Genomic DNA, 27,497 nt, shown 5'->3' with positions numbered 1-27,497 from the left:
TTGGAACAGTTGAAGAGAAGAACAATAAGATTAGTCTAGGACAAAAGGTTAGTACACTCTTACCATGAAAAACTTCAGATTGCAGCACTTGAAAATGCCTACAAAAAGACCTGAACGAAGTGTTTAAGACCCTAAGTAGATTGGGTAAACTAAATTATGGTGGTATACATCCTCTTTCTCAGACAACACACACGTGAGGGAGCATAAATTTAAACTGGGAAAAAAAAAAAAAAAAAAAATGGTTACAAGATGGTTGTGTGAATATAGGCTTTCACCTAAGAGAGAGAGTAATTGATTGTTGAAATAGACTTCCATCTGCTGTTGTTGAAGTCATTTTGAAGAGGGGATAGATTGATGAATTAGGGAGAGGGTAGAATTTTCTTCTTTTTTTTGCTAATGTGAACGTATTTCCTTGCATCATTTGTCACTACTGATACTGCTCTCTCGTATTCTCCATCGCTATCATGAGGAATTAAGTTGTCAAGCATAACTTGAGATAATTTCTATTTCAAGCTATATTATTTTTACCTTGTCACTTCCCACCACACCAATTTTTTCATCTTAGAAAAGATACTGCAAAATCAGTATTTTTTTTTAACTTTAATAGTAATAAGACGTACTGGAAACAAGTGTTTTCTTTCAGAGAGGGGAATGAAATCATTTTGATTTGGTTCAAAAAAAACTTGTTCTCCAAATATGATTATATTTAAGTTAAAGTCGAATAATAGCTATAACAGTTATTGTAACACTGACAAAAACTCGGTTGGCAACTTGTTATAAAAAAAACTCAGTTGGCAATTGTTATCTATGAATTCTGCTGCAGATTTAGGAATTCACAACAAAAGTCCAAATTTGTCATAACATACTTTTGTCATGACAAAAACAAAACAAAAAAAAAAAGAAAAGAAACTATTGTAATGAATAGCATCTCCCACTTTATATAATTTCCCTAATATTTTCCTCCCATATAAAAGAATTGAAAAGAGAGCATGAAAGGGAAATTATGAACTCGTGAATAATATCTGTAATTTTAAATATGAAAATACTATATGTTATCACTTACCTGATTATTAATGATGTTTTATGTACAGTTATTGCCACTTATTGTGATCAGTTTGAGAAAGAGCTTAATCGATAGCAATAACTGATGAAAGTTGTCATTGTTATCAATAACTGCTTTCATTGGTTCGGCATTGTTTATCGATGCAGTGAGGAAATATACATTTAAAAAGGTGGAAATAGACAGAAGGAGAACATTAAAATCAAGAAATATAAAATACTGTAATGTGACTGTCCACTTTTTTCAAGAAATAATAGACAGTCTTTCACAGAGTAAAAACCAACAACCATATGGGCTACAAAGTAAAGCTTACAATACCGAGATTCCGGAATCACGAACATTTTATTTAGGATTTGAAATCCCGGTATTGATACAAAAATACCAGTTTTTCGGTACTAATTTAAAAAATAATTGTTTAATTTATTCATATAAAGGTTATAAAATCGACAACAATAAATCATTAATATCACAGAATTTGTTACAGAGGGATTGTTAAACACAACACAAGTGCAACAGAAACCTGAAAGCGTAAGACATAAAATCTTACAAATATATTTCTCTTAGTAAGTGTAGTGTGTGTGGAAGGGCAATCAAGGAATATATTGGTAGGGCAATCAAGGAATATGTTGGTAGGGCAATCAAGGAATATGGTGAACTATGATATGGCAGATGGAGAAGGGTTAAAATTAAAAGCTTCTGAACAATAGTTTAATCCCTCTGTTACATCACTACTTGAGGATGCGACACTTAGTGCATTTTGGGAAAGGGTGTTGGTATGGAGCAATTCAAAGGTATTATGAACAGGTGATATGTAGAGGTAAAAGATGAAAGCATTTCGTTGTGTGGGAAAAATATTCTGTTTTTTCCCACCAAAGGAAGAAGAGCGAGTTTAAAGAATAGGGAGAGATACATATATGCGCATAAACTCCAGAGGGATTTGCACATATAAGCTTGTGTATAAAAAAGTAGTACAAGGGAGATTGTAACTTGCAATTAACTGAATAAATAAATAAATAAATAAATGAGAAGGAAATAAATAAGGTGTTGCACCAAAAGAGGGGTTTGTGGTTGTTGTTTGGAAGGGTTGCAGATTGCAGTGGTAGTTTTGGGTTCAGTTTGGGTCCAGTTCTGGGAGTGTCTAGCTGTGTAGTGAAGAGTTCTGCCGGGCATGTTCCTGTGCTAGAAGTTAATCCATAAGTTGAATAACAAGCCAGTCAGATAGTGACCTGGCTTCCACTACTGGTGTGGTAATTTCCTCCAATATTAACAGAGAACTGTTCTCGAAATCCTGAAATAAGCCAGTACAGTATTGGAAGAGCTATATAGCAGAGACGCAGAGTTCAACTAAGAAGAAAGAGACATCACTGCACTCTGTGGAAGGAATCCGCACAAAGGAATTCCACCGTGAAAGAGAAGGAAGGAGAGGTCCTCTGAACCAGGGGCATATGCCCACCTTAACCAAAAATTCGAAATTAAAGAAAATTAATGCAGGAGGCATTCTAAAAAAAAACTCAAAAACTTGGTCGCTATGCACCCCCTTACGATGATACCTGGATGGTTGCCATGCCCTCCCTTATGACGATACCTGGATATGCCACTGCTTGGAGTCTGAACTGTGTTGTATTGGAAATGGTACTTAGATAAAGTGGTAGATTATTTCAGGGTAAGGTCGAAGTTGAAGAAATTATGAGAAATAAGGAAATGTATAGTACTGAGTTGGCTTATTGGTCGAAGTTGTAAAGAAAATTGATATTGCTAAATTAAGAGAAATTACATGGAATTGTTAGTACTAAGTTAGCTACTTATGGATTGCTGTTGTGAAGAGAATTAATATTGCTGATTAAGAGAAATATGAGGAAATGATTAAGATTGAATTAGTTTAGTGTTTGCAGCTGTAGAGAGAGAGTTGAAATGATAGCATGTATTAAGATTAAATGAGAAAAATGAATAGATTAGATGTAAATGAATACCAGTTACGTATATACTTGTAATAGTTTTGTATGATAAATGACTTTTGTTTTATATTTGTGTCATTGCTCTTGAGAAACTGACAGCTCACATATAATATATATACTTTGTGTGTTATATGGGAATATCCCTCAGCTCCTGGAAATTCTCATTTTTTAATGTAGTTAGGTAGTTGTGGGCCTTAGTGCTTCAGGGGAGCTGCTGTACGAAAATCATAACAATGGCCACTGACGGCAATACTAAGTAAGGTACAGGGAAATTAAAATTAATAAATAAAATAACCCTCCCCCACAACTTAGATTTGGTTTCCTCACCAAGCTTAAAAGTCAGTGTCGTTCTTTCATTAATACAGATATAGTGCCATAAAAAGGAAAAAAGGAAATAGTTTTATTTTTGATAAAAAGGAAATAAGATTTTTTGAAGTGACAGAATAAGAGGGGGAAGGGTAAACTGCAACTCATCTACAACTATCTCAGTACAATAGCACCAACCAGCACAGAATCCAAAAGGATTTTCTGCCGCTAATTAAATATGTATCAAAATTAGATCCAGTTTAATCGATAACACTATTGATTGCTTATGTTTCTTAAGAGCTCACTTTATTCGGACAGGTAGTGTGGATGCTTAGACATAACCAAATTTGCAGTTTCAATATGTATATTTTTTTGTTTTTAGAAAAACTGTATGTTGAATAATTTTTTTGTTTGAATTATTGCAATAAAAGTTTGATTTAAAAAATGAATTCAAGTAATTGCTTGTTTTTTCCTTACTTTATTGCACCTAACTGTCATCAGAATTTATTGCTAAAAAAAAAAATTTTTTTTTTTTTTTTTTTTTTTGGAATACCGGTATTTATCCCGGTTTCATAAATGAAAAATACCAAAATATCGGTATTAAGATTTTGACCAGTATTGTGAGCCTTACTACGAAGCAACAGCAGTAACTTGACACACAACATATCAGAGTTTAAGAGCAATTCAAGATGTTATCTAATCACTTCCACTGCAAGTGCATAAAGTGTGATTAGGCAAAAAGCGATAACAAAATCTGAAGTGCTGATTACAAGAAATATTTTCTCCGTATATATGTCTGTGACTTCATAAAAGTGATAACACTACACCAATGATAACATCATCCATGATCCCAATAAGCAGTATGAACTGTATTCCTTTAATCCATTTAGTAGAATGAATTAGTTGTGATTCTTGCATTGCTACTATTGTAAATGAAGCAGCCTGAAAAGCAAGGTGTCTGGGATTTCAGGCCCTGCTGTGGATCATCATGGAACTAATGAATTACATGGGCTGTGTTAGGGTAACTAAGAATAAGAACATGTGCATGTACAATAATGTTAAGAGCACTATAAATAAATTTGATGAATTTGAAGTACTGAGTAGTAGTAGTGGCATGTGATGCAAGAAAGCAAGTGTATGAGCTTATGCAGCATCAGCCAAAAAAAAAAAATATATCAAACCATTCCCTCCAAATGCCTGTCCAATTCCTCCTTAAATTTATTCAACCTATCAACTTCCACAACGACAGATGGAAGTTTGTTCCAGCCATTAACCACCTGCTGGCTAAAGGCAAATTTCCGCACATCTATTCTACATCTGTCCTTTCTTAATTTGAATTTATGCCCCTTAGGTTCGTAATCTGAACAAGTGGAAGGATCCCATCAGAATTCAACGTGCTCAACCCATTCAAGGCCTTATACACCTCAATCAGATCACCGCGTAGGTGCCTAGTCTCCAGCCACTGCAATTTGCAGAACTTGAGCCTCTCTTGGTAAGAGGATCCCTTCATCACCCTCACCAATCTTGTTGCCTTCTCTGTACATGCTCAAGTAAATCTACATCCTTCCTAAATTGAGGCCTCCAGACCTGTACACAGTACTCAAGGCGTGGCCTGACCATTGCCTTATACAGAGGGATAATCATCGCCTTTTCCCTGCTAACAAAATTCCTATATATCATTGACAAAACCCCATGACCTGGCCTGGCAGCCTGTCTGCATTGCTCAGAAAACTTCATATCTGACTGCACAATTACTCCCAGGTCTTTTTCATTTTCTACCACCTTAAGGTGTAGTACAACACCTTAAGGTGTAGTGTTTCATTTTCTACCACCATATTTAGGTGTAGTACAACACAGTTGGTACGTTTCTCTGGGTTACTTCTACCCATATACAGTACTTTGCATTTGTCAAAGTTAAACTTCAGTTGCCACTTCTTAGCCCATCTGCCCAAATTATCTAGATCCTGTTGCAGTAGCACACTGCCATTACTGTCATTAACAACCCTGCCAACCTTTGTATCATCTGCAAACTTCGACATTAAGCCTGATATACCTTCATCAATATCACTAATAAATATACAAAACAACAGTGGACCCAACACCGAACCCTGTGGGACTCCACTAATAACATTAGTCCACGAAGAGCAGCACCCATTAATTACCACCCTCTGTCTTCTACCACTTAATCATCCTTTTATCCATTGTAGCAACTTACCCTTAATACCATTCTGCTCCGATTTGCAATAGTCTTTCATGCGCAAAAAGCTTTGCTGAAATCCAAATATATGATATCAAAATTATTTTTTGCATCCAGTTCCTTTGTAACCACATCATAATATCCTATCAAATTTGTCAGACAAGATTTTACCTTAACAAACCCATGCTGTGTCTGAATTATTGCTGCAGTCTTGTCTAGATGATCCTGCAATGCATCTTTAACCAGTGACTCCATTATTTTACCGGGAACAGAAGTTAAACTAACTGGTCTGTAATTACTTCTAACTGATCTGTAGTCACCCTTCGATCACCCTTTGTGAATTGGGGATACATTTGCACATCTCCAGTCCGTGGGAACTCCGCTGAGTCCAAGGATGCTCTCATAATTATGGCTAAGGGTTTGCTTAGTTGCTTTGCCGCTTCCTTTAATATAACTGGATAGATCCCATCCACCCCAGGTGCTTTTCTTATGTTTAACTTCAACAATTTCTCCTCCACTTTGCTCTCAGTTATTAGAAAATCATTAAGTATCCTGCTACAATTTGATAACCTTCCGTCATTTTCAAACCTTAATAATTCCTCATGTGTGAATGTAGATGCAAAATACTCATTCAGTTTGATTGTTATCTGAGCAGGATCATCAACAGTCGAACCATCGATGTCAAGTGAACCAATCAGATTCATCCCCTTCCTTTTAGAGTTTATATAAGTAAAGAAATCCTTGCTGTTTTTCTTAGCATCTTTTGCCAAGGATTTCTCGTAATCTGCCTTCGCCTGCCTAACCTCCTTTGTGACCTGATTACAGACTAGCTTATATCTGACATAGGCTTCTGAGTCGCTTATTAATTTATATGCATCCATGCATTTTTCTTCCCTGTTACGAGTCTCATTAGTTCATTAGATAACCATTTAGACCTAAACCTTGAACAATATTTCTTAATAGGTATGAAACTTTTAGTAGCATCCACGATTAAGTCGTCAAATATAGACATTGTAGGAAAGGCGGAGACGTGGTGTCACTCAGACATGAGTGATGCTGAATTTGAATATGGGGAGTATGATGTATAGAGAAAGGACAGAAGAGGTAGAGGAGTTATGCTCTTAGTTAAGAAGAGTATTAAAACTTAGGCAGTGCATCCAGTTGATTTGAGTGACAAGTGCAACATTAAGTCAGTCTGGTGAGAGTAGGAGTGTTATATGCCTAATGACTGTCATGAGAACACCAAATATCTATACAGAGATACAGTGGGCCAGCAAATCAGAATGCCTAATAACGGGGGATTTTAACTTTCCAGATGTTGACTGGAATTTGTGGGTTGGTCATTCACACACTAACAAAACATTTCTGGATTTATTGGATGACTGTCTTATACATCATCAATATGTCTTATGTCATACCAACAAAGAAATAATGTTCATCTCATATAAATTTAGGTGTATGCTTGTACACCTAAATTTATATCAGATGAAAAAAAATGCATGGAATGCATATAAATTATCAAGTGATACAGAAGCCTATAGCAGATATAAATTAGTCTGTAATCAAGTCAAAAAGGAGATTAGGCAAGTTAAGGCATATTATGAGAAGTTTCTGGAAAAAAATGCAAAAAAAAACCCAGCAAATACTTCTATTCTTATATTAACAGTAGAAGGAAGGGGTTAAATAACATTGAGCCACTTGATGTCTATGGGTTAACTATTGATGACTCTGCTCAGGTTGGACAAACTGAATAGGTATTTTGCATCTACATTCACACAAGGAATTCTTTAGGGTAGGGGATGCCAGAAGTTTATCAAATTGTAATGAGGAGCTAAATGACTTTGCAATAACTGAAAGCAAAGTGGACCAGAAATTGTTGACAATGGACAAAAAAAAAAAAAAAAACCACAACAGATAGATCTATCCAATTAGATTAGAGGAGGCAGCAAAAGAAGAAAGCAAACCCTTACCTATAATTATGAAATCATCTTTGGATTCACAGAAAGTCCCTACGGACCGGAGAAGAGCAAATATATCCCCAATTCATACAGGGGGATCAAAAGGTAACATGAGTAATCACAGACCTTTTAGCTTAATGTCTGTTCCAAGGGGAAAAAAAAAATGAAATCGCTGGTTAAAGAAGTAATGCAGGATCATTTCGACAAACATGCAATTATACTGCAATCACAGCATGGTTTGTCAATTGGCAGTTTTGTCTAGCCAATCTCATAGTTAATGATGCAGTGACCAAGGATGCAATTGGATGCAAAAAATAATTTTGATATCATCATATTCTTGGATTTCACAAATGCTTTTGATACTATTGCACATAAAAGACTGCTGTACAAACTGGAGAAATGTGGCTTTAAGGGCAAATTACTGCTATGGATAAAGGGATAATTAAGTGGAAGAAGACAGAGCAGTTATCAATGGGCACTGCTCTTTGTGGACTAATGTTATTAGTAGAGCCTTCCAGGGTTCAGTCCTGGGTCCATTGTTGTTTTCAACATTTATCAATGATATTGATGAACGTATATCTCTTAAGGTGATACAAAAGTTGGCAGGGTGGTAAACGACAGTCATCAGGATGAGTTACTGCAACAAGATCTAGGAAAATTGGGTCGATAGGCTGAGAAATGGCAGTTGAAGTTTAACGTTGACAAGCGCAAGGTACTGCATATGGGTAGTAGTAACCCCAGAGTAACTTATCAACTGTGTGGTACTACACTTGGATAGTGGAGAATGAAAAAGACCTGGAGATAATTGTTCAGTCGGACATAAAATTGTTAAAGTGTTAAAAAATGCTATCATTTTTTATCACTTTCACCTGTTTTTAAGAAGCACTTATACTCCAAAGCATCCTATACTTTTTCCACGGTCTATACAATTAATCTGATGGAATGAACTCCGTTTAACTTTCGGTTTCGTAATGGCAGTCAGTCGCTTCCCTTGGGGGAAGCTGTGGTTGAAACGATACACCGCATTTAGTGCTCAGAGCAATTAAATGACGTCACCCCTCTCCCCGATGGCAAAGGGCAGTCCAGTCCGCGTATGCTTAATTGCTCACGAGAAAAGAGCAGATTGCGACTTTGACGGAAGAGCAAGAGAAATTAGAACATGAGACATAATCCCTTACAAGATCGAAACTAATAAACTCAATGACTGTCATTCTAAAATTCCGTTCGTATGAGCATATCGACTTATGTTCGATGACCCGATTTTAAAACAAAAGGAACTGCCTTACACAAACATGGAATTTCCTTTCCTCTCACAATATTTCATTTTTAGTGGTGCCAATTCACAAAGTTGACAGTCCCCAAATGAAGTTCTTTGCCCAGCATTATTGACCTGTGATTTCAGAACAGGTCAGGGCAAATTAAGGGGGAAAAACCAGAGGTATTTATATGAAAAAAGGGAAAGAAAAGGATTCTTTCTTTATCTCTGGACAGTCTTACGGTAGGTTTCAGAGTTTCGGGGTTGTAAAAGTGAGAGAGCGGATTCGTGAAGCCAAGTGAAAGATTAAGTTGGCAGAGAGAAAAAGTAAAAGAAGTTAGCCCAGAATCGTACAAATGGATAGAAGAGAAGGACTAAGAAGTGCCGGGGACAAACTACCATTTGTCGGTAAGTGAGTTTTTCTCAAATAACATAACCTAATCACTCGAAGTTAATCATATTTACCCATTGCCTTTAATTCACACGCACTGACCTATCTTCTCATTAAAGCCATTCTGACAAATGTATACCTATTTTTATAGTTAGACGTTAAAAGTAAGTACGAATTGCCCAATTAGTTGTTTTAATACTAATTGTAATTAGTATGTTGTCAGATGTATTCGTATTCAATTAATGGAACGATTGTAGGACATAACTGTCATCAGCGATTGTGAATCAATGTTAGAGACTTAGTGGAAAAGCCACATGAAGAACATTACAAAACTGTAACACTGCTATCAGCAAGATAATGCTTGCATTCAGTTAATTTACCTATCAATCACATACCGATTATTCTAATTTTTGACCAGTTCAATTGTACTCATGTATATGACTTATATGTTTAATAAATCTTGTTTTGTTGATCATTTTGCCTTGCGACAATTCTCTGATACACATAATTTATACAATTATTGAGTTTTTGAGTTGGAGTTATGCGGGCTCAAGGTTCACCTTAAGGAGAACCTTTGAGTTAATCACAACACGATCTTGATGCTGCAGGCTTACTCTTATTTAAGTCTGAGTGGGCTTGAGGGTGCAAGATTTTGTCCTAATCCAACTACTTGACTTTCATTTGAAATCCAGGGCTTCTGGAAACACATATTAGCGTGCAGCCTTGTCAGAATCTGAGTGATTCATAGAGAACGTTTTTTTAGGCAAGCATGCACGTTAAAACAGAAGGAAGCCTGCGGAACAAAATTCTATGGGCAGTGCAGACATGCTGCCAGGACAGCTCACGAGGTTTTGTCAATAATATACAGAAACTTTGCTAGCAGGGATAAGGAGATGATTATCCCTTTGTATAAGGCCATGGTTAAGCCACATCTTGAGTACTGTATACAGGTCTGGAGCCCTCACTTTAGGAAGTGATGTAGATCTGCTGGAACAGGTGCAGAGAGAGCAACCAAATTGTGAAGGGAACAAAAGGGTGCTCTTACCTAGAAATGCTTGAATTCTGGAAATTGCAGCATCTCAAGACCAGGCCCCTGTGGGGAGATCTGACTGAAGTGTTTAAAGCCTTTACTGTATTGAGTATACTGAACGTTAATGGTTTTTTTTTTTTTTTTTGGCTGATACTATATAAGCTTGCTTTCATCATTTGCCACTACTAATATTTAAATAGAGACACATACAACTGCCATTTTTTTTTGTAAATAATTACCATACTTTATAATATACGTAAGTTAGTTATAATCCAGTTTAATACAAATATATACTAACAAAAATCAGTAGCTTTCGAGACGCGTGTCTCTTTGTCAACTGACAAATGTATTTTTGTATTTAATTTGTCAGTTGACAAAGAGACACGCGTCTCAAAAGCTACTGATTTTTGTTAGTATATATTTGTATTAAATTGAATTATAACTAACTTACGTATATTATAAACTATGGACCCCAGTACTCCAGGCCCATTCGTTACTACAATTACCATACTACAGTTCACTTTTATGTGTTTCTGTCCATGCTGTTGCCTATTCAAATATATTGTTGTTTGGATACTATACGAGCGATTAAACAAAATTTTCAGTTTTTACCACTGAATTACTGTTATCAATGGAGGTCTGAACATGAAGTGATTGATGATAAAAAGCAAAAAAAGGGAGAGTAGGAAATACAAAAGTAGGGTTTAAGGCAAATTCAATAATAGGCAATGGAACCTTTATAAGTATTTTAGCTTCTCATACTTAAGATATTTTTGGAAAGTTTTTTGGATACTCTACATTTAGAATATAAATGCAGCATGGAAGTTTCAAGTACTGCTCCAGAATCATTGAATAAGTTTTTGATATTAGTGACTTAAATTACATTCTTTAGAATATTCCAATAAGCAATAATCAGTAGATTCAATGCATTAAAAACAGGAAAAATGCAATGAATCAGTTTCAAGGTTAAACAAAAATCTTCAGTAAATGACAATGAAAGCTTTTTGGTTTTTTTTTTTACATAAAGTTGCCATCATTTGAAGAAACACATAGGTAAGAGCTTCTAATAAAAGTGAACTTGCAGCTACAGAATGGATTTAAAGCACTTAAAGATTAAAAACATTTGAAAAGTATGGCCAATGTATGGCCAACATCAGGGTGCATAGATTCAAGTTGACGAAAGACAGTTGTAGAATAGATGTGCGGAAGATGGACTTTTAGCCAGTAGGTAGTTGATTGCTGGAACAGACTTCCATCTGTTGTTGTGGAAGTTGATAGCTTAAATAAATTTATGGCTGAACTATACAAACATTTGGAGTAACCGGATGGGTGAAACTTTTTTTGGCTGATGCTCTATAAGTAGCAAATGGATGGGTGAAATGAGAAGGGTGTGTGTGTGTGTGTGTGTTTTTTTTTTTTTTTAGCTGATGCTATATAAGCTTGCTTTCTTGCATCATGTGCCCTTGCTAATGCTCAACTCAAGCTTGCTTTCTTGCATCATATGCCTCAATTAATGCTAATTTCTTCATAGACTACAGAGCAAAGATTAAAGTTAAAGACAAGGCAAGAATGGTCACATTTAAAGATTTTAAATGTGACAATGATTTCTTAAAATTTTAAATGACGGTGTTTTATAACATTGATCTACAGGAATGTACAGTGAAAATGTGCAAGAGTTAAAATGCTTAAATATTTAAAGCTAGTTGTTCATTACAGATTTTAGTTTATAAGTTTAATTTCAATGGCCACTGGAAATTTAGCAATTTATTCTCATAAAAAAGTATTTTGCCAGTGAAATTAAAGTTAGTATATCCAAATTTTAAAAATGTATAAATTAACATGTTGAAGTCAACTTAAAGATATTTTCTAAAATTGAAAGTGCATTTGACTCAGTGCCCCTATTGTGAATTATGCTTTGATCAGTTATAACATTATTTTGAGATCTCGCATTTTAGACAATATGGAATCCATATGGTCAGGTAGGACAGTTAAACTTCATTTATTGAAAATAAATAAATCTTTAGTTTTTGATTTATGGGTGCAACTGTTTCTCAGAACCAGTTGTTTTCCCCTTCCCGCAAATGTTCTCTGCAAGGATCGTTGTTCTCTTCTTAGTAACTTGGTGTTTTATTGGAGGTCAGAAAGCCAAAATCATCACAATTTTAATTTAGCGAGTTGCACTGCTAGATAAGAAAACAACTTAAACAATTTTACACATATACAGTCGAAAAAGAAGTTTAGGTGTAAGCACCCCAACACATGGACTCAGAGGAAGTCCCCACAGATGGGAGATGTGCAAATGTATCCCTAATTCACAGAGGGGATGATCAATGGGTGACACGAGTAATTACAGAACTGTTAATTTAAATTCTGTTCGAGGAAAATAATGGAATCACCGGTTAAAAAACCACTGCAGGATCATCTAGACAAGACTGCAGAAAATAATTCAGCCACAGCATAGGTTGGTTAAGGGAAAGGCTTGTCTGACAAATTTGATTGGATACATCGATGTAGTTACAAAGGAACTGGATACAAAAAACATAATTTTGATATATACTTGGATTTCAGGAAAGCTTCTGATACTGATGAGCATGGAAGACTACTGTAAAATTGGAGCAGTATGGTATTAAGGGAAGGTTGCTATAATGGATAAAAGGGTGGTTGAGTGGAAGAAGCAGAGCGGTAATCAATATATGCTGTTCTTCATGGACAAATGTTATGCCCAACACCGAACCCTGGAGTCCCACAGGGTTCGGTGTTGGGCTCACTGTTGTTTTGTACATTAATCAATGATATTGATGAAAGTATATCAGGCTTAATGTCCAAGTCTGCAGATGACACAAAGGTTGGCAGGGTTGTTAATGATAGTAATGGCAGTGTGCTACTGCAACAGGATCAAGAAAAATTGGGAAGATGGGCTGAGAAGTGGCAACTGAAATTTAACATCGACAAATGAAAAGTACTGCATATGGATAAAAGTAACCCCAGAAAATGAACCAACTGTGTGGTACTACACTAATAAATTAATTCACACGAAAGTTAAACTTTAAAATCGTTAATAATATTTCGGACTCATGGACTCTTACATGCATGCATGAATAGCGAATCATACATTGGTTTATATAAATAATCTCGTATCAGGCGTCGTTAATTTGATATAAATTAGGCGATAGCATTCGTGAATCACTTTTGTACTTCTTGTGAACACGGTAACAAACCGAATAAGGTGGTCTCTTAAAAGAAGTTAATAACGATTTTAAAGTTTAACTTTGGTGTGAATTAATTTATTAGTGTCATCATTTTTAGAATCTCGTAACAATTGTTTTTCAATTCTCATTATGGCTTGTGGTGTTGGTTGGTTTTTGGAGGTTGGTGGCCGCCGTCTTTCTGCAATTCTTTCCGATTCCCTTGACGTGATACGAGAGTTCAATACATGCTTATTTTAATTAATAGTTATTTTAACTTGATTCATTTATGACAATACACGGGGGGGGATTCATATTATAATCATTCGCGATTGATATTGCTACCTACATGCAGTACTCTTTGTCTTACCTTTGACATAAGCACTGCGAAAGCAAAAATAAGAGTAGGAGTGTGTTATAGGCCTAATGACTCGAATGAGTACAATGAACAATTGTACAGAGAAATAGAGTGGGCTAGTAAATCGGAATGTCTTATAATGGGGAATTTTTAACTTCCCAGATATTGACTGGAACTTGTGGGGGTTGGGCACTCACACACTAGTCAGACTTTTGTGGACTTATTGGAAGATTGTTTTCTGCAGCAGCATGTTCGAGAGGCAACCAGAGAAAGTAATACTCTTGATCTGGTTATCAGCAGTGATCATTCATGTATTAGGAATTTTCAGATAAAAGAATCAATAGGTGGCAGTGATCACAGTGTACTGACGTGGGATTTACTTAAAGATTTAATTACCATCAGGGGTAAAGGAAAGGGTTTTTACTTCTGTAAAGGCAAGTACAGTGGTCTCCGACAGTTTTTAAATTCTGTACAGTGGGATCAACTAACGATGTGACCAACAGTAAATTCTAAGTGGGAAGCATTCAAGGAATTAATCGTGGATTTTTCATACCTATTAAGAAATATTGTTCAAGGTTTAGGCCTAAATGTTTGTCAAATGAACTAATGAGACTCGTAACAGAGAAGAAAAATGCATGAGATGCATATAAATTATCAAGCGACTCAGAAGCCTATGGCAGATATAAGTTAATCTGTAATCAGGTCACAAAGGAGGTTAGGCGGGCGAAGGCAGATTACGAGAAATCCTTGGCAAAAGATGCTAAGAAAAACAGCAAGGATTTCTTTACTTATATAAACTCTAAAAGGAAGAGGATAAATCTGATTGGTCCACTTGACATCGATGGTTCGACTGTTGATGATCCTGCCCAGATAGCAAACAAACTGAATGAGTATTTTGCATCTACATTCACACGTGAGCAATTATTCAGGTTTGAAAATGGCAGAAGGTTATCAAATTGTAGCAGGATACTTAATGATTTTGTAATAACCGAGAGCAAAGTGGAAGAGAAACTGTTGAAGTTAAACGTAAGAAAAGCACCTGGGGTGGATGGGATCTATCCAGTTATATTAAAGGAGGCAGCAAAGCAACTAAGCAAACCCTTAGCCATAATTATGAGAGCATCCTTGGACTCCGGGGAGGATCCACAGACTGGAGATGTGCAAATGTATCCCCAATTCACAAAGGGGGATCGAAGGGTGACATGAGTAATTACAAACCGGTTAGTTTAACTTCTGTTCCAGGTAAAATAATGGAGTCACTGGTTAAAGATGCATTGCAGGATCATCTAGACAAGACTGCAGCAATAATTCAGACACAGCATGGGTTTGTTAAGAGAAAGTCTTGTCTGACAAATTTGATAGGATATTATGATGTGGTTACAAAGGAACTGGATGCAAAAAATAATTTTGATATCATATATTTGGATTTCAGGAAAGCTTTTGACACTGTTGCGCATGGAAAACTATTGTACAAATTGGAGCAGAATGGTATTAAGGGTAAGTTGCTACAATGGATAAAAGGATGGTTAAGTGGTAGAAGACAGAGGGTGGTAATTAATGGGTGCTGCTCTTCGTGGACTAATGTTATTAGTGGAGTCCCACAGGATTCGGTGTTGGGCACACTGTTGTTTTGTATTTATCAATGATATTGATGAAGGTATATCAGGCTTAATGTCGAATTTTGCAGATGATACAAAGGTTTGCAGGGTTGTTAATGACAGTAATGGCAGTGTGCTACTGCAACAGGATCTAGATAATTTGGGCAGATGGGCTAAGAAGTGGCAACTGAAGTTTAACTTTGACAAATGCAAAGTACTGCATATCGGTAGAAGTAACCCCAGAGAAACGTACCAACTGTGTGGTACTACACTTAAGGTGGTAGAAAATGAAAAAGACCTGGGAGTAATTGTGCAGGCAGATATGAAGTTTTCTGAGCAATGCAGACAGGCTGCCAGGGCAGGTCATGGGGTTTTGTCAATAATATATAGGAATTTTGCTAGCAGGGAAAAGGAGGTGATTATCCCTCTGTATAAGGCAATGGTCAGGCCACGCCTTGAGTACTGCGTACAGGTCTGGAGGCCTCATTTTAGGAAGGATGTAGATTTACTTGAGCGTGTACAGAGAAGGGCAACAAGATTGGTGAGGGGAATGAAGGGATCCTCTTACCAAGAGAGGCTTAAGTTCTGCAAATTGCAGTGGCTGGAGACTAAGCACCTGCGCGGTGATCTGATTGAGGTGTATAAGGCCTTGAATGGGTTGAGCACGTTGAATTCTGATGGGATCCTTCCACTTGTTCAGATTACGAACCTAAGGGGGCATAAATTGAAATTAAGAAAAGACCGATGTAGAATAGATGTGCGGAAATTTGCCTTTAGCCAGCGGGTGGTTAATTGCTGGAACAAACTTCCATCTGTCGTTGTTTAAGTTGATAGGTTGAATAAATTTAAGGAGGAATTGGACAGGCATTTGGAGGGAATGGTGTGATTTTTTTTTTTTTTTTTTTTTTTGTTGGCTGATGCTGCATAAGCTCATACATTTGCTTTCTTGCATCACATGCCACTACTACTACAAGTAATTATAGACTTGTGAGTTTAACTTCTGTTCCAGGAAAATTAATGGAGGCACTGGTTAAAGAAGCACTGCAGGATCATCTAGACAAGACTTCAGTTATAGCACAGACACAGCATGGTTTTGTTAAGAGGAAGTCTTGCCTGACCAATATGATTGGATACTATGATGCAGTCACAAAAGAACTGGATGCAGGAAATAACTTTGATATTATATACTTGAATCTTAGAAAGGCTTTTGATACTGTTGCACATGGAAGACTGCTGCACAAATTGGAGCAGTGTGGCATTGGAGGCAAATTGCTGCTATGGATAAAGGGGTGGTTGAGGGGGGAGAAGACAGAGAGTGGTAATCAACGGACACTGCTCATTGTGGACTAATGTTATTAGTGGAGTCCCTCAGGGTTCAGTGTTGGGTCCATTATTGTTTTCTGTATTTATAAATGATATTGATGATGGTATATCAAGCTTAATGTCCAAGTTTGCAGACGATACAAAGGTAGGCAGGGTTGTCAAGGACACTACTGACACTATGCTGCTGCAACAGGATCTGAAAAGTTGAGCAGATGGTCTGAGAAGTGGCAAATGAAGTTTAACTTTGACAAATGTAAAGTACTACATATGGGAAACAGCAACCCCAGAGCAACGTATCAACTCTGTGGTACTACACTGACAGTGGTAGAGAATGAAAAGAACCTGGGGGTAATTGTGCAGGCAGATATGAAGTTCTCTCAGCAGTGCAAACGGGCTGCAAGAGTAGCTCATGGTGTCTTGTCAATGATATACAAGAATTTTCTAGCAGGGATAAGGAGGTGATTATTCCCTTGTATAAGGCAATGAGTACTGTATTCAGGTCTTGAGGCCTCAATTCAAGAAAGATATAGAGCTGCTGGAACGAGTACAGAGAAGGGCAACAAGATTAGTGAATGGAACAAAGGGTACTCTTACGAAGAAAGGCTTAAGTTTTGCAAATTACAGTGTCTGGAGACTAGGCACCAGCGAGGTGATCTGATAGAGGTGTATAAAGCCTTGAATGGTTTTGAGCATGCTCAATGCTGATGGGATTCTTCCTCTTGCTCAGAATAATCACCTGAGAGGGCATAAATTCAAATTGAGGAAAGACAGATGTAGGATAGACGTGCGGAAATTTGCCTTTAGCCAGCGGATAGTTGGTTGGTGGAACAGACTTCCATCCCTTGTCATGGAAGTTGATAGCCTAAATAAATTTAAGGCTCAGCTGGACAGGTATTTCGAACGAACAAGGGGTGAAGTGGAAGTGGGTTTTTTTTTTTTTTTTTTTGGGCTGATGCTGCATAAGCTTGCTTTCTTGCATCATATACCTCTACTAATGCTAATGATATTGATGATGGTATATCAGGATTAATATCTAAGTTTGCAGATGACACAAAGGTTGTTGTGGTTGTTAATGACAGTAATGATAGTACACTACTGCAACAGGATCTAGTAAAGTTGAGCAGATGAGCTGAGAGGCGGCAACTGAAGTTTAAAATTGAAAAATGTAAATTACTGCATATGGGTAGCAGAAACCCCAGAGTAACATATCAACTGGGTGGTAGTATACTCAGGGTAATGGAGAATTTAAAGGATCTGGGGATAATTGTGCAGTCAGATATGAAGTTTTCTGAGCAGTGCAGACAGGCTGCAAGGGTAACTCAATGCGTCTTGTCAGTGATATACAGGTGATCTAATTGAGGTGTATAAATCCTTGAATGGTTTGAGCAAGCACAATGCTGATGGGATTCTTCCTCTTGCTCAGAATACTCATCTGAAGGGACATAAATTCAAATTGAGGAAAGAATTTTTTTTTTTTTTTTTTTTTTGGCTGATGCTATATAAGCTTGCTTTCCTGCATCATATGGCTCTACTAATGCTAATGTTATAAAACAAGAGTTGAAAAAAAAAAAAAAAAGTTTAGAGAGATTAAGTAACACTTACCGTTATATGATTAAAGATGTTTTGTGACCATCCAAACATATTAACAAGTCTATAAACAGCTGCTAGTTTGCAACGTAAAAGTTTTTCTCCTTTGCTATAACGAATGCTATCAACTCCACGGATATCATTTATAGGGATGATACAGTTGGAAGAACGGAATGGTGAACTTCGGCCAGTATGTGGTATAAGAATTTCTGTAACCTGTTGTAAAGCTGATAAGTTTGCAGGTATATACCCTTCACTCATTTGGGATTCTATTATTCGTTCCAGTTCTTCTCTAAATACCTGGCTAAAAATAAAATTAGATAATCAGCAAAGAACTCAAAATTGAAGTCAGGTTGAACAGGTATTCTGTATTTACATTTACACATGGTGAATTCAATAAGTAATTGATGTTTCAACATTGTAAATTCCAATTCAATCATAAAAATTAAGAGGCATAAAAAGAATAATCATTTAAACAGCAAGGTTAGCCACAAGGTAACCTAGACTTAAAGTACAGTGTGTGTGTGTGTGTGTGTGTGTGTGTGTGTGTGTGTGTGTGTGTGTGTGTGTGTGTGTGTGTAGATCAAAAGTACTGTTCTAAAGATGATTTGCTTATTTACAAAATAGCGAGAGAGGAGTGGATTATCCCTATGCCTAAAACACCAAGTAACAAATTGCCACTTAAAAAGGACCCAAAAAGTCCTCTTATCAGATAAGCAGATGCCAAGTAACCAAACCATCAATCCTAAATAATAATATTGAAAACAAAATTAAAGCTAATATGTGAAATAGTAATAAATATAAGTTGATATTTCTGCACATCTTGTGCTGAATCAGCTTGGCTTATATATAGTAATCCAACAATGTACTAAATTTTCACATCCATCCTATTCCTAGCGTTCATTAGTCCTATACTTTCATTTAGCTAACCCAGTGGTTTTCGACCTTTAAGTAATTTATTTTATTTTTATGGCACCCCTACTCAATTTTCTGCCTGTTAGATCCTATTGTGTGTAAAATTCATAATAAAAATTATATATAAAAATTATATATATATATATATATATATATATATATATATATAAATAAAATAATTTTATTCTTTATATAGAGTTATTAAATAAACACCAATTATATCGATATTTATTAAGTAACTCTATATAAATCACCACACAATTATAGATCACCACAAAATTAAAAAGATACCGTACACCTTTTTATAATGAAATAAATACAGCAGGCCCTTGTTATAATGCAGTTTGCTTTACGCTGATTCACTATAACGCTTTTCTTATATTATAACCCGTATCTGACTATAACGCTGTTACAAATCACTATAACATTCTTTTACAGATTGAATTTTTGGCATATTTAATGAAATCATTTCATTTGATGGAATTGATATCTTTAAAATGAATAGCAAAACAGCATTAAAACGTTTCCAACGCAGATTTGAGAAATTTTCCCACGCTCAGTGAAATTTTCTTGCACGCTAATTTAATTGCAGTACAGTGACTTGTTACGTAGTTCCAAGATCAACATTTTAAAAAATGATCAAGTATATTGCTTCTAATATTTGTGTTATATGCATTTATCCGAAGTTTAGTCATCACTCAGTACAGTTTACTCGAACATTGTATCATAATTAATGCGACCAATGCAGTTACATTTTCGAAGAGTTGATGATGGCCGATAAGAATGAAAGCAACCATGTCTGGATGCGGTATGAAGACTAGAAATGTAAGAAAGACTGAATTTGAAAATTAAATTAGACATTTTGAAGCGAAATGATTCTGATCAACGATAAGCAGATGTGTGCCATAATTTAGGCACACAAATTGTGTGCCTAAATTATGTAAGAACAATTACAAAATATAAAGAATTAATTTTAGCAGCAGGAAAGACAGCTGTTCCACTGCAAGCAACTACAGCTAGGCCGGCTATTAGGATTGAAATGGAGAGGCTTCTAAATAATTTTATTGAAGATAATATCCAATGCAGAATTCAGTTAAGTTAAATATTATTAAGAGAGAGAGAGAATTAGCCTATATGATGATCTGAAGAAAACTCACCTAAAAAAAGAAAAAAAAATGTGGAATCATTTAAAACTAGTAAGGGCTGGTTGAATAATTTAAAATCCAGGGAGAAGCCGGAAGTGCAGATCAAGGAGCCGAAACTTTCAAAAACGAACTTGTTAAAATTATTGAAGAGGAGTATTATGCGTTATACTTCTCAACAAGTTTTTAACATAGACAAAGCAGGACTTTTTTGGAAACTAATGCCTAAAAGAAGTTTTGTATTGAAAGAAGAAAAAAACATGCCAGGTTTCAAAGCGGTGAAGGATCGGTTGACTTTATTGTTGGATGGTAACAGAATTTTGGCCCTCTTCCTGGTAAACTAAAAGGGGTTTTAATTTAAAATCCCCCATAGGGGTCCTAGTAGCGAATTTAAAATCCCGCAGGGGGATTTTAAATTCACTGCTAGGACCCCTACTGTTTACAATATTTATTAAATGATGCTGATGAAGACATATCAAGCTTACTGACTAATTTTGCAAAGGGTACAAAAGGTGGAATTGTGGATAATGACAGAAATCAAGACATTACTACAGCAAGACCTAGTAAAATTAGGTAGTGGAAGTGGTGAGGTAAATCAGCTGAACTATATCAAATACAATTTAACATTTTAAATGCAAGGTACTGCATATGGGAAGCAATATGCAGAATAACAGAATAATCCCAGAATAACAGAATACCAGAACAACAGGTACCACTCAAGAATGAAAGACAGGTGTACAGGTCAAAATGAAATTCCCTGACAGTGCTCAGAGAATGCCATGTCGAAGACTACTAGAATAGTTCTGGGGTTATCTCAATGAAAAACAAGAACTTTGCCAGCAGGGACAAGGTGGTAATTATACCATTAAAATAGGCAATGGTTAAACCACATCTTGTGTGCTGCATACAGGTCTGGAAACCTCATTTTAAGAAAGATGTATATTCTCTTGGAATGGGTATAGAGGGGCAACCAGAGTAGTCAAGACAAAGGGGTACTCTTATTCTGGTTCTGAAAACTGCAGCACTTGGAACCGAGATACTTTTGAGGAGATGAAGTGGTTAAAAGTTTAAATAGATTGAGCAAGCTTAATGATGATGGTTTCCTTACCTTTTCTTGGACAACACACACACACACACACACACACACACACACACACACACACACACACACACACACACACACACACACACACACACACACTAAATTGAAAAAAGATGATTGCAGGACAGCTGTGTGCGCATTTCTGTTGAGCTAGAAGGGAAACCAACTGTTGGAGCAAAATACTATTTGGTGTTGTGAAAGTAGGTAGTTTAGGCAGTTTCAATACACTTAAGGAAGAATTACACATATTATTACAGTGGATAGATGGCTGACGTGGGTAGTTTATTGGAAAAATTGAATTGCATCTAGAACAGTTATCTGCTTTGCGATATCAGATGATGTTCCCCACCCATCTATAGACTGGATGATTCTTCGCCTCATATTCGATCTATAAAAGGTCTTAAAGGTTTTTACTATTCCCTGGTCAAGAGATTGAATCAGTGATGTGGTATTCGAAGGTAGAAAGATTGAATCAGTGATGTGGTATTTGAAGGTAGAAAATCTAATTCAAATGTTTTTGAAAGTCAACTTTGAATGAGTTGCGCAGGTGTCCAAAACCAATGCAATTTTTTTATTTTTTTATCCAATTGCAAATCTCATTTACGAAGATAATCATCAAATAAAGACGCTGTCATCCAAGCATTGGTGTTATTGGCATACTCAACATGCAGCTGTTTTACTCCTTTAAAACATCTAGGCCCTTGCCTATAACTAACGGCTTCATCTTGATTGTTCCCATCATGTTGCATGTTAAGAGAACTGTAATCCTATAGTAGTAGTAGTGGCATGTGATGCAAGAAAGCAAGTGTATGAGCTTATGCAGCATCAGCCAAAAAAAAAAAAAAATATCAAACCATTCCCTCCAAATGCCTGTCCAATTCCTCCTTAAATTTATTCAACCTATCAACTTCCACAACGACAGATGGAAGTTTGTTCCAGCAATTAACCACCCGCTGGCTAAAGGCAAATTTCCACACATCTATTCTACATCTGTCCTTTCTTAATTTGAATTTATGCCCCCTTAGGTTCGTAATCTGAACAAGTGGAAGGATCCCATCAGAATTCAGCGTGCTCAACCCATTCAAGGCCTTATACACCTCAATCAGATCACCGCGCAGGTGCCTAGTCTCCAGCCACTGCAATTTGCAGAACTTAAGCCTCTCTTGATAAGAGGATCCCTTCATTCCCCTCACCAATCTTGTTGCCCTTCTCTGTATACGCTCAAGTAAATCTACATCCTTCCTAAAATGAGGCCTCCAGACCTGTACGCAGTACTCAAGGCGTGGCCTGACCATTGCCTTATACAGAGGGACAATCACCTCCTTTTCCCTGCTAGCAAAATTCCTATATATCATTGACAAAACCCCATGACCTGCCCTGGCAGCCTGTCTGCATTGCTCAGAAAACTTCATATCTGACTGCACAATTACTCCCAGGTCTTTTTCATTTTCTACCACCTTAAGTGTAGTACCACACAGTTGGTACGTTTCTCTGGGGTTACTTCTACCCATATGCAGTACTTTGCATTTGTCAACGTTAAACTTCAGTTGCCACTTCTTAGCCCATCTGCCCAAATTATCCAGATCCTGTTGCAGTAGCACACTGCCATTACTGTCATTAACAACCCTGCCAACCTTTGTATCATCTGCAAACTTTGACATTAAGCCTGATATACCTTCATCAATATCATTGATAAATATTCAAAACAACAGTGGACCTAACACCGAACCCTGTGGGACACCACTAATAACATTAGTCCAAGAAGAGCAGCACCCATTGATTACCACCCTCTGTCTTCTCCCACTTAACCATCCTTTTATCCATTGTAGTAACCTACCCTTAATACCATTCTGCTCCAATTTGTACAATAGTCTTCCATGCGCAACAGTGTCAAAATCTTTCCTGAAATCCAAATATATGATATCAAAATTATTTTTTGCATCCAGTTCCTTTGTAACCACATCATAATATCCTATCAAATTTGTCAGACAAGACTTTCCCTTAACAAACTCATGCTGTGTCTGAATTATTGCTGCAGTCTTGTCAAGATGATCCTGCAATGCATCTTTAACCAGTGACCATTATTTTACCTGGAACAGAAGTTAAACTAACTGGTCTAACTATCTTTGATCTTCTTGCCTGCAGACACATAGGAATTTTTAAAAATCATGCAATGGTCTGCGGTAGCCCTGCAGTACAACCCTGTTACATCTGTATTAAAAATGTCTTTGGGATTATAAGTGCTTAACACAGTTTGCCAAGAGGGTTTTTTAACCAGTTGTCAGCTGCCAAACCATCGGAATCCTGTTTTTCTCCACAAAGTTTTTTGTAAACAATATCATGCCTCTCCTTCCATCTTGTGAGCTATCCATCCATTGCCTTAAACTCTTTGTGCAATTTTCAGCAAAATCATTAACTTTTTGAAAAAGAATGCTAAGACTGATTGGTGCATAAATGAGCTAGCGTGTCTGAACCAAACGAACAGAGCTTCATCTACTGTTTGGCATTTCTCTTCACGCTTCCTTTTTCTGGTTAATTAATCACATTAGTGTTTAATGTGTGATGTGATTTTAGGAATTTTAATGATGCACTCCTAATTTTACTGCTGTTTCCCTTTGAGACATTGCTTAAGTTTAATTTATCGTTTCTATAATTTGTAACTTATCTTTTACACTCAAATTCACTCTCTTTCTGTTCACTGATATTTTTTTGGGAAGTAAAATTTAAAACAGTAAAAAAGATGTCAATCAATAAAGCACACAGCATGCACAAATTGGAACTAACACGACAAGCACAAGTGAGATACAGAATAAAAAGTTTGAGTTTAGATATAGGAATGAAGAGCAGATTTCAGTGAAGGGGAAACACATTTCACCATAATAATGTAAAAACACAGAATTTCGACTTTCGGTATTATCGCAAATGCAGTTTGAGTTTACTATCCATTTATAACAGATTGTACAAAAAGAAAAGCCCAATTAACTGAATTGTTTTTATTATTTTATGTTGTGACCTCTAGAAATGTTACCTAGAGAAATGTGCTTTAGAAAAATATCACAGAGACAGTCAAAATCGATTCTTATAACCGAAAATGTGATTCTAATAAATGATGAAAGTGTAGTGCATTTTACTGATTTGAATTGGTTCTTTGAAATTTGATTCTATAAAGCAGATCATTCTAATAACCAGTGATCACTATAACCGGCACTTATTGTACTTGGATTTCAGGAAAATATTTAATACTGTTGCACATAAAAGACTGCTCCAGAAATTGGACCAGTGTGGTTCAATTATATAATAATATATAGCCTAGAAGTCCCACAAAGTATATAAAATATTAGTTGTCATGGAAATCTATTGCTTGGATTTTCAGTCCAGCATTATCCTTCTACACATGAAATTTTATCAACAATAATACAGGAATACCTCGCATAGCGTGGTTAATTCGTGCCAAAAAAAATACCGAGCTATGCGAAACTGTGCTGATCGAGGTATTATTAGTATGTATTTTTATGTAATGCGTTCCGACAATTTGATTATATGGGTCGAGTTGAAAAAATATATAGGTGTTTGTTTACTATAAATCGATGCACACGAAGTTCTTGCACAAAAAGAAATTAAAATGATAAAAATGAAAAATACTAGTAAGTACAGAACAAATGATTTTTATTGCAGTATGTACATACCAAAAGAATTAACTACATAATATCGGTGTAAATACACCATAGTTAACCCATAGATTTGAGCTACGATTGTAGCGTAGAAGGCATCGTTTTAATTGTATCTCATAATGTGGTTGCCTTCACAACAAGATAGCTACTATTGAATTACTTCAAATAAATAACACTTCTCTAGTAGAGAAGGCTACTGTTATTTATTTTCAGCGTACCACCACCGCCCACTGATGACGAAGCTTTTTGGCTTCGTCATCAGTGGGCGAGTAGGTAATACAATAAGCCATCTCAGTTGCGAAGTTATATCCACATTTTGAGAGATGCCAGAAGGGGGTGGTGGTAATGTATTTGGAAAATTAAATGCACTAGGCATAATCCTTATGGGTTTTGATAATTAACTATATAATATCAGTGTAAATACACCATAGTTAACCCATAGATTTGAGCTACGACTGTAGCGTAGAAGGCATCTTTTTAATTGTATCTCATAATGTGGTTGCCTTCACAACAAGACAGCTACTATTGAATTACTTCAAATAAATATTGCCTAAAGGATTATGCCTAGGGCATTTAATTTTCCTAATACATTACCACTACACCCTTCTGGCATCTCTCATAATGTGGATATAACTTCGCAACTGAGATGGCTTATTGTATTACCTACCCGCCCACTGATGACGAAGCCAAAAAGCTTCGAAACGATCGTCTGGGTGGTGGTACGCTGAAAATAAATAACAGTAGCCTTCTCTACTAGAGAAGCGTTATTTATTTGAAGTAATTCAATAGTAGCTATCTTGTTGTGAAGGCAACCACATTATGAGATACAATTAAAACGATGCCTTCTACGCTACAATCGTAGCTCAAATCTATGGGTTAACTATGGTGTATTTACACCGATATTATATAGTTAATTATCAAAACCCATAAGGATTATGCCTAGTGCATTTAATTTTCCAAATACCAAAAGAATATAAGTGAAATATGTAATGTATTTTTATTTTGAAAAATAACTGATCAGCTTATCTTTTTATCTGCATACATTTCTTTATAACATCAAATGTCATTTTGCAACGCCTGCCTTACTTTCATACCTCGTTCGATGTTTGGATCTAGAAGAACTCTCAGCGCCATTACATTTCTTCTTTCCACTCATATTTGCGTATAAAGGTGTAACGTTTTTAAAAAATAACCTTTAATAAAAATACACGGTGAAAAATATTTGTACAGCTTATGCACAGTCAACGACCTCACCGCTCGGAATCTAGAGTGTTTACTAATGTATGAATGCTAGCAGAGTCCATATAAATGGGAGTTTCGACAACAGTCAGAATGGCATTGAATCCATAACGCATTAGCCTACGTGCTGGCATTATAATACATACATACCAAATGTATTGGTGCGTAATGCAGTTAATTTTTTTTCAATGTGTAAACCGTGCTATGCAAGGTATTCCTGTATATACCACATCTTGAGTACTGCATACAGGTCTGGAGGCCTCATTTTAGGAAGGATGCAGAATTTTTGGAACAGGTGCAGAGAAATGCAATAAGATTAGTGAATGGAAAGAAAGGGTTGTCTTAGCAAGACAGGCTGAAGTTCTGCAAATTGCAGCGTCTGGAAACGGCACTAGCGAGGTGATCTGATTGAAGCATTTGGGGCTTTAAATGAATTAAACAAGCACAAGTCTTCCTCTTGCTCATAATACACACAAGGGAAGGAGATCAAATTCAAATTGAGGACAGATGTGAGGTTTTCCTTCCATCAGTGGGTGGTTGTTTGTTGGAACAGACTTCAATCTGTCATTGTGGAAGTGAGTAATTTGAATAAATTTAAGGAAGTATTAGATAAATTATTGGAGGGATGGGCAGGTGATGTGGGAATTTTTTTTTGCTGGTGGTTCATAAACTTGCTTTCTTGCATTATATGCTAGTACTACTACTAACTACTACTGCCCTCTTTTAGTATTAGCCATATAGTGCAGGGAAGCCATAAGCTTTTGCTGCACCAGCCACACAAAAAAAAAAAAAAAGAAGCAGATAAGAAAATATAAATTATGCCCTTCCCTCCTCCCACAGTTAACTATGTAGTTGAAACTTCATTATGTTTTGCTTAAATCATAAAGAATATATATAAACTATTAACAAATAATACAACTTTAAATAATTTACATAAACACAATGTGAATAAATTAATAATGGTTAAATAACTGCTTAATTCTTAAATTTAACTTACCTATTCATTATCATTTCCACTCTTTTACGTCTTTCCATTTCCTTCATATCTTGTTCAATGTCTGGAGGACGCCACAATTCTTTCTGATATTCTTCTGGTTCGGATCCATCAACGTGATGATCAAAAAGGCCATTTACTTTATTTGCAACATCCACCATTATGACAGCTTCGCTATTTATTTTAAAAAAATAATAATGTAAAATAAAAAAGGAAATGCTAAGATGCTGA

The 27,497-nt window shown here is 36.1% G+C and overlaps 1 protein-coding gene across 7 annotated transcripts in view; it reads right to left on the bottom strand.

Annotated features, from left to right (window-relative positions):
- Positions 1–27,497, bottom strand: part of LOC150078374 (protein hu-li tai shao-like) — a 459,870-nt gene that overhangs the window by 409,926 nt on the left and 22,447 nt on the right. For all 7 annotated transcript variants that reach the window (XM_090385317.1, XM_090385315.1, XM_090385320.1 and 4 more), the window contains exons 2-3: positions 27,270–27,440; positions 18,219–18,507 (exon numbers count right to left, since the gene is read on the bottom strand). In XM_090385317.1, coding sequence (XP_090241443.1) covers positions 18,219–18,507; positions 27,270–27,427 — 447 coding nt within the window. In that variant the 5' untranslated portion in view covers positions 27,428–27,440. The remainder of the gene's footprint in view (positions 1–18,218; positions 18,508–27,269; positions 27,441–27,497) is intronic.

This window comes from Mastigoproctus giganteus, chromosome 11, assembly GCF_048544385.1.
Source record: "Mastigoproctus giganteus isolate SK-2022 chromosome 11, ASM4854438v1, whole genome shotgun sequence".
Classification (NCBI taxonomy): domain Eukaryota; kingdom Metazoa; phylum Arthropoda; class Arachnida; order Uropygi; family Thelyphonidae; genus Mastigoproctus; species Mastigoproctus giganteus.
This window is presented reverse-complemented; position numbering and strand designations above follow the sequence as displayed.